The sequence below is a fragment of the Entelurus aequoreus genome, linkage group LG25, assembly GCF_033978785.1.
Source record: "Entelurus aequoreus isolate RoL-2023_Sb linkage group LG25, RoL_Eaeq_v1.1, whole genome shotgun sequence".
Taxonomy (NCBI): Eukaryota; Metazoa; Chordata; class Actinopteri; order Syngnathiformes; family Syngnathidae; genus Entelurus; species Entelurus aequoreus.
Window position 1 is genome coordinate 39,408,215 of NC_084755.1, and position 8,757 is coordinate 39,416,971.

The 8,757-nt window shown below is 34.3% G+C and overlaps 1 protein-coding gene across 2 annotated transcripts in view; it reads left to right on the forward strand.

Annotated features, from left to right (window-relative positions):
* LOC133642609 (sarcoplasmic/endoplasmic reticulum calcium ATPase 1-like) overlaps positions 1 to 8,757 on the forward strand; it is a 120,138-nt gene that overhangs the window by 56,763 nt on the left and 54,618 nt on the right. For both annotated transcript variants that reach the window (XM_062036900.1, XM_062036899.1), the window contains exons 8-11: positions 1,298 to 1,378; positions 1,444 to 1,529; positions 6,646 to 6,801; positions 6,868 to 7,009. In XM_062036900.1, coding sequence (XP_061892884.1) covers positions 1,298 to 1,378; positions 1,444 to 1,529; positions 6,646 to 6,801; positions 6,868 to 7,009 — 465 coding nt within the window. The remainder of the gene's footprint in view (positions 1 to 1,297; positions 1,379 to 1,443; positions 1,530 to 6,645; positions 6,802 to 6,867; positions 7,010 to 8,757) is intronic.

Sequence of the window (8,757 nt, forward strand, 5' to 3'; positions counted from 1 at the left end):
GAAAGCATACTAAAACAAAAAAATAGATTTTTTTTCCCCCTCATCTTTTTCCATTCTTCATACATTTTTGAAAAATCTCCAGAGAGCCACTAGGGCGGCGCTAAAGAGCCGCATGCGGCTCTAGAGCCGCGGGTTGCCGACCCCCGCCCTAGCTCATCACATCTTCCCCCCTATAAAGAAATAATGTTAACTCAATAAAGTGTATTTCTTTATTTTAACTTTAACTTTTCATTTTTTAGCACTGTAACCACATTTGCAAACAACTTTTCTCTTCATAGAATTTTCTTTCAATAAAGAAATAAAGTGCAAAAATGTCAAAAGCATCATAACAAACAGTTATGTTCCAATAGCAGCAGAAGTGCACTTTTTGGAGAGCTGTATTATTTTCAGTTTTGTGCCCAAGGGACTGATTTTATCTAACACTATATTATTATTTATACACCTATAGTGATCACAGAGACAGGTTGTTTTCGTGTTACTGTATATATTTGTTTTTATGAAAAATCCCACTTAATATACTTTGGGTAACAACGGTCAATATTTATTTATTTTATTTTATTTTTTTAGGGGGGTAACAGTCAATATTTATTTATTTTTTAGATTAAATTGTTTTCTAATATAATAAAAGTGAGCTTTTGTTAAACCAAATATTGTGTTTTTTTTTCCATATACAACAACCTATCTGGACTCCATAAGAGAATCGATAAGGAATCGGTTCGATAAGAGGATTCGATAATAGACTCGAACTCGATAATTTCTTATCAAACATCATCCCTACACTCTATACATTGTTAATGTGGTAAATGACTATTCTAGCTGCAAATGTCTGTTTTTTGGTGCAATATCTACATAGGTGTATAGAGGCCCATTTCCAGCAACTATCACTCCAGTGTTCTAATGGTACAATGTGTTTGCTCATTGGCTCAGAAGGCTAATTGATGATTAGAAAACCCTTGTGCAATCATGTTCACACATCTGAAAACCCTTTAGCTCGTTACAGAAGCTACAAAACTGACCTTCCTTTGAGCAGATTGAGTTTCTGGAGCATCACGTTTGTGGGCTCAATTAAACGCTGAAAATGGCCAGAAAAAGAGAACTTTCATCTGAAACTCGACAGTCTATTCTTGTTCGTAGAAATGAAGGCTCAAACACAAAATTGTTTGGGTGACCTCAAACTTTTGAACGGTAGTGTACGCGATAAACAACTCCCAACTCGGGTGTGAAAACCTTCATACAAAAGGTAGCCAGGACAGAAGAGGCCGATAACATAATCAGCGAGTTGTGTTTCCCTCTGTAGTCGGCGACAAAGTACCAGCAGATATCAGGATCATCTCCATCAAGTCGACAACGCTGCGTGTGGACCAGTCCATTCTCACCGGTAGGTGTGGTCCCACACGGCACGCCTCGCTGCTGCTGGCGTCCACTCACTCTGTGTCCCCCCAGGGGAGTCGGTCAGTGTCATCAAGCACACCGACGCCGTCCCGGACCCCCGAGCTGTCAACCAGGACAAGAAGAACATGCTGTTCTCTGTGAGTCTCTCTCATTGTCCTACATGGGACAACCAGATTAACGAGAGTAGCAACTAGGGCTGGGCGATAAGAGGATATCATCACATACCACGGTAGACACGTAATGGATAGCAATTTAAAAAATGCAATCAATAAAACATTACTTTTTTTCCCCCCATCTTTGTGGGAAGAAAGCTGAAGTTGCAAAGCAGGTTGGTGGATGAACAAAGGCACTCGCTCTCTGGTGCAGATTCGTTGTGGATGGACATGGCGCTGAAAAATGTATTACCATATAAGTGTTTTATATCAGGCCATATTGATAATTATTGATATTTTTATGACCTATGGAAAATATATTTAATTTGAAATGTAACTTTCCCGTAATTGTAATGCCTCAACTATCAAGGCATAAAGGAAATGTCAACACAAGCATTGGAAAACACTCAACGTCAACAAAATAGTAGAGATGGCCGATAATATCGGTCTGCCGATATTATCGGCCGATAAATGCGTTAAAATGTAATATCGGAAATTATCGGTATCGTTTTTTTTTATTATCAGTATCGTTTTTTATTTTATTTTTATTTATTTTTTTATTAAATCCACATGAAAAACACAAGATACACTTACAATTAGTGCACCAACCCACCCCATTCACACTCATTCACTCAAAAGGGTTGTTTCTTTCTGTTATTAATATTCTGCTTCCTACATTATATATCAATACAGTTTGCAAGGGATACAGTCCGTAAGCACACATGATTGTGCGTGCTGCTGCTCCACTAATAGTACTAACCTTTAACAGTTAATTTTACAAATTTTCATTAATTACTATTTTCTACGTAACTGTTTTTATATTGTTTTACTTTATTTTTTATTCAAGAAAATGTTTTTAATTTATTTATCTTATTTTATTTGATTAATTATTTTTTTTAAAGTACCTTATCTTCACCATACCTGGTTGTCCAAATTAGGCATAATAATGTGTTAATTCCACCACTGTATATATCGGTTGATATTGGTATCGGTTGATATCGGTATCGGTTTTTTATTATCAGTATCGTTTTTTTTGTTTTTGTTTTTACTAAATCCACATAAAAAACACAAGATACACTTACAATTAGTGCACCAACCCAAAAAACCTCCCTCCCCCATTTACACTCATTCCCACAAAAGGGTTGTTTCTTTCTGTTATTAATATTCTGCTTCCTACATTATATATCAATATATATCAATACAGTCTGCAAGGTTCCTACATTATATATCAATATATATCAATACAGTCTGCAAGGGATACAGTCCGTAAGCACACATGTTTGTGCGTGCTGCTGCTCCACTAATAATACTAAACTTTAACAGTTAATTTTACAAATTTTCATTAATTACTAGTTTCTATGCAACTGTTTTTATATTGTTTTACTTTCTTTTTTATTCAAGAAAATGTTTTTAATTTATTTATCTTATTTTATTTGATTCATTTTTTTAAAAAGTACCTTATCTTCACCATACCTGGTTGTCCAAATTAGGCATAATGTGTTAATTCCACGACTGTATATATCGGTTGATATTGGTATTGGTTGATAACGGTATCGGTTTTTTTATGATCAGTATCGGTTTTTTTGTTGTGTTTTTTTTTATTAAATCCACATAAAAAACACAAGATACACTTACAATTAGTGCACCAACCCACCCCATTTACACTCATTCACACATAAGGGTTGTTTCTTTCTGTTATTAATATTCTGGTCCCTACATTATACATCAATATATATCAATACAGTCTGCAAGGGATACAGTCCGTAAGCACACATGATTGTGCGTGCTGCTGCTCCACTAATAGTACTAACCTTTAACACTTAATTTTACAAATGTTCATTAATTACTAGTTTCTACGTAACTGTTTTTATATTGTTTTACTTTCTTTTTTATTCAAGAAAATGTTTTTAATTTATTTATCTTATTTTATTTGATTCATTTTTTTTAAAAGTACCTTATCTTCACCATACCTGGTTGTCCAAATTAGGCATAATAATGTGTTAATTCCATGACTGTATATATTGGTTGATATCGGTATCGGTTGATATTGGTATCGTTTTTTTTATTATCAGTATCAGATTTTTTTTGTTTTTTTAATTTTTTTTTTAAATTTATTAAATCCACATAAAAAACACAAGATACACTTTCAATTAGTGCACCAACCCACCCCATTCACACTCATTCCCACAAAAGGGTTGTTTCTTTCTGTTATTAATATTCTGGTTCCTACATTATATATCAATATATATCAATACAGTCTGCAAGGGATACAGTCCGTAAGCACACATGATTGTGCGTGCTGCTGCTCCACTAATAGTACTAACCTTTAACACTTAATTTTACAAATGTTCATTAATTACTAGTTTCTATGTAACTGTTTTTATATTGTTTTACTTTATTTTTTATTCAAGAAAATGTTTTTAATTTATTTATCTTATTTAATTGTATTAATTTTTTTTTTAAAGTACCTTATCTTCACCATACCTGGTTGTCCAAATTAGGCATAATAATGTGTTAATTCCACCACTGTATATATCGGTTGATATCGGTATCGGTTGATATCGGTATCGTTTTTTTATTATGAGTATCGTTTTTTTAAATTTTTTTTATTAAATCCACATAAAAAACACAAGATACACTTACAATTAGTGCACCAACCCACCCCATTCACACTCATTCCCACAAAAGGGTTGTTTCTTTCTGTTATTAATATTCTGCTTCCTACATTATATATCAATATATATCAATACAGTCTGCAAGGTTCCTACATTATATATCAATATATATCAATACAGTCTGCAAGGTTCCTACATTATATATCAATATATATCAATACAGTCTGCAAGGTTCCTACATTATATATCAATATATATCAATACAGTCTGCAAGGGATACAGTCCTTAAGCACACATGATTGTGCGTGCTGCTGCTCCACTAATAGTACTAACCTTTAACAGTTAATTTTACAAATTTTCATTAATTACTAGTTTCTATGTAACTGTTTTTATATTGTTTTACTTTCTTTTTTATTCAAGAAAATGTTTTTAATTTATTTATCTTATTTTATTTGATTCATTTTTTTAAAAAAGTACCTTATCTTCACCATACCTGGTTGTCCAAATTAGGCATAATAATGTGTTAATTCCACCACTGTATATATCGGTTGATATCGGTATCGGTTGATATCGGTATCGGTAATTAAAGAGTTGGATAATATCGGCATATCGGCAAAAAGCCATTATCGGACATCCCTACAAAATAGTCAAATCACATTGAACACTTAACAATAATCACAATGTAAACAAATGCCATGGGTGGATCTACACCTGACATCCACTGTAATGATACCAAGTACAATATTGTATCTCGTCGATACTACTATGATTACATCGACATTTTTTATCATCACAAAATCTTTTTTCCTTTTAAAAAAAATTCATATTATGTTTATAAAGTCAGTAAATACGTCCCTGGACACATGAGGACTTTGAATATGACCAATGTATGATCCTGTAACTACTTGGTATCGGATCCATACCTAAATGTGTGGTATCATCCAAAACTAATGTCAAGTATCAAAGAAGAGAAGAATAAGTGATTATTACATTTGAACAGAAGTGTAGATAGAACATGTTCAAACAGAAAATAAGCAGATATTAACAGTAAATGAACAAGTAGATTAATAATCCATTTTTACAGTTTGTCCCTCATAATGTGTACAAAATAATAGGTGTATAAATAGAACAGGGGTCACCAACGCGGTGCCCGCGGGCACCAGGTAGCCCGTAAGGACCAGATGAGTAGCCCGCTGGCCTGTTCTAAAAATAGCTCAAATAGCAGCACTTACCAGTGAGCTGCCTCTATTTTTTAAATTGTATTTATTTACTAGCAAGCTGGTCTCGCTTTGCTCGACATTTTTAATTCTAAGAGAGACAAAACTCAAATAGAATTTGAAAATCCAAGAAAATATTTTAAAGACTTGGTCTTCACTTGTTTAGATAAATTCATTTTTTTTTTTTACTTTGCTTCTTATAACTTTCAGAAAGACAATTTTAGAGAAAAAATACAACCTTAAAAATGATTTTAGGATTTTTAAACACATATACCTTTTTACCTTTTAAATTCCTTCCTCTTCTTTCCTGACAATTTAAATCAATGTTCAAGTATTTTTTTATTTTATTGTAAAGAATAATAAATACATTTTAATTTAATTCTTCATTTTAGCTTCTGTTTTTTTTGACGAAGAATATTTGTGAAATATTTCTTCAAACTTATGATTAAAATTCAAAAAAATTATTCTGGCAAATCTAGAAAATCTGTAGACTCAAATTTAAATCTTTCAAAGTCTTTTGAATTTATTTTAAAAATTTTGTTCTGGAAAATCTAGAAGAAATAATGATTTGTCTTTGTTAGAAATATAGCTTGGTCCAATTTGTTATATATTCTAACAAAGTGTAGATTGGATTTTAACCTATTTAAAACATGTCATCAAAATTCTAAAATTAATCTCAATCAGGAAAAATTACTAATGATGTTCCATAAATTATTTTTAAAAGTTTTTCTCTTCTTTTTTTCGGTTGAATTTTGAATATTAAAGAGTCGAAATTGAAGATAAACTATGTTTCAAAATGTAATTGTCATTTTTTTTTTCGTTTTTTCTCCTCTTTTAAACCGTTCAATTAAGTGTAAATATAATTAATTATAAATAACAACATAGAGTTAAAGGTAAATTGAGCAAATTGGCTATTTCTGGCAATTTATTTAAGTGTGTATCAAACTGGTAGCCCTTCGCATTAATCACTACCCAGGAAGTAGCTCTTGCTTTCAAAAAGGTTGGTGACCTCTGGTATAGACTAATTAGGAGTCTTTGTTTGTTTACTTACTACTAAAAGACAAGTTGTCTAGTATGTTCACTATTTTATTTAAGGACTAAATGACAATAATAAACATATGTTTCATGTACGCTAACATTTGTTGTTAAAATAAAGCCAAAAATGCCATTTTTTTGTGGTCCCCTTTATTTAGAAAAGTATCAAAAGGTACCGAAATACATTTCGGTACAACAATAGTTGACGACTTTGGGGCATAATTCGCTCTTCAGGGCACCAACATCGCTGCCGGAAAGGCCACCGGCATCGCCGTGGCGACGGGCGTCTCCACCGAGATCGGCAAGATCCGCGACCAGATGGCCGCCACCGAGCAGGAGAAGACTCCCCTGCAGCAGAAACTGGACGAGTTTGGGGAGCAGCTGTCCAAGGTGGAGGCCCCAGACCACATGAAGTGTGTGAAGACTTTACGGCTGACATTTCCCTGTCCTCTCCAGGTCATCTCCCTCATCTGCGTGGCCGTTTGGATCATCAACATCGGCCATTTCAACGACCCGGTCCACGGAGGCTCCTGGTTCCGCGGCGCTATTTACTATTTCAAGATCGCGGTGGCTCTGGCTGTGGCCGCCATCCCTGAAGGTAAGCCCATGGAATTCTCTCTTGTTGCCCATGAAGATTACCATAACTCAAATTCACCTTCAGCAGCTTGTGCATACGATACCTTAACTGCTGACCTATTAAATACTAGAAGGTGGCCTCACTTTTACGTGACGTCAGCGTTCTAACTCGGTACTAGACAAGGTTATGCTGTCATCTGTTGACTTGGTGGGAAAACTAGCGGCTTTAATGTCATTTATTTCACTTCCAGGAGGGTTTATTGCTACAAATAACCAGTCTTTTTACTTTCTACATAACACAACAACAACAGCAAGCTCAACTGTCAATGCAGGTACACAAAAAAGTACATTTATTTCACTTCCAGGAGGGTTTATTGCTACAAATAACACTCTTTTTACTTTCTACATAACACAACAACAACAGCAAGCTGAACTGTCAATGCAGGTACACAAAAAAGTACATTTATTTCACTTCCAGGAGGGTTTATTGCTACAAATAACACTCTTTTTACTTTCTACATAACACAACAACAACAGCAAACTGAACTGTCAATGCAGGTACACAAAAAAGTACATTTATTTCACTTCCAGGAGGGTTTATTGCTACAAATAACCAGTCTTTTTACTTTCTACATAACACAACAACAGCAAGCTGAACTGTCAATGCAGGTACACAAAAAAGTACATTTATTTCACTTCCAGGAGGGTTTATTGCTGCAAATAACCAGTCTTTTTACTTTCTACATAACACAACAACAACAGCAAGCTGAACTGTCAATGCAGGTACACAAAAAAGTACATTTATTTCACTTCCAGGAGGGTTTATTGCTACAAATAACACTCTTTTTACTTTCTACATAACACAACAACAACAGCAAGCTGAACTGTCAATGCAGGTACACAAAAAAGTACATTTATTTCACTTCCAGGAGGGTTTATTGCTACAAATAACCAGTCTTTTTACTTTCTACATAACACAACAACAACAGCAAGCTGAACTGTCAATGCAGGTACACAAAAAAGTACATTTATTTCACTTCCAGGAGGGTTTATTGCTACAAATAACCAGTCTTTTTACTTTCTACATAACACAACAACAACAGCAAGCTGAACTGTCAATGCAGGTACACAAAAAAGTACATTTATTTCACTTCCAGGAGGGTTTATTGCTGCAAATAACCAGTCTTTTTACTTTCTACATAACACAACAACAACAGCAAGCTGAACTGTCAATGCAGGTACACAAAAAAGTACATTTATTTCACTTCCAGGAGGGTTTATTGCTGCAAATAACCAGTCTTTTTACTTTCTACATAACACAACAACAACAGCAAGCTGAACTGTCAATGCAGGTACACACAAAAGTACATTTATTTCACTTCCAGGAGGGTTTATTGCTACAAATAACCAGTCTTTTTACTTTCTACATAACACAACAACAACAGCAAGCTGAACTGTCAATGCAGGTACACAAAAAAGTACATTTATTTCACTTCCAGGAGGGTTTATTGCTACAAATAACCAGTCTTTTTACTTTCTACATAACACAACAACAACAGCAAGCTGAACTGTCAATGCAGGTACACAAAAAAGTCCCTTTGTTGCTCTCAAAATCGCTAACAACCATGTTGCTATAATGATAAAAAAAGTTTAAAAGTAAAGTCATTTGTACCTTGCTGTCAGCGACCACCACGGAGACACAAGGCGGAGAAGGGAAGGCAGGCAGAGAGAGGAGGGGCAGTGTGTGTGGGTTCCTTCTCCTCTCTTAGT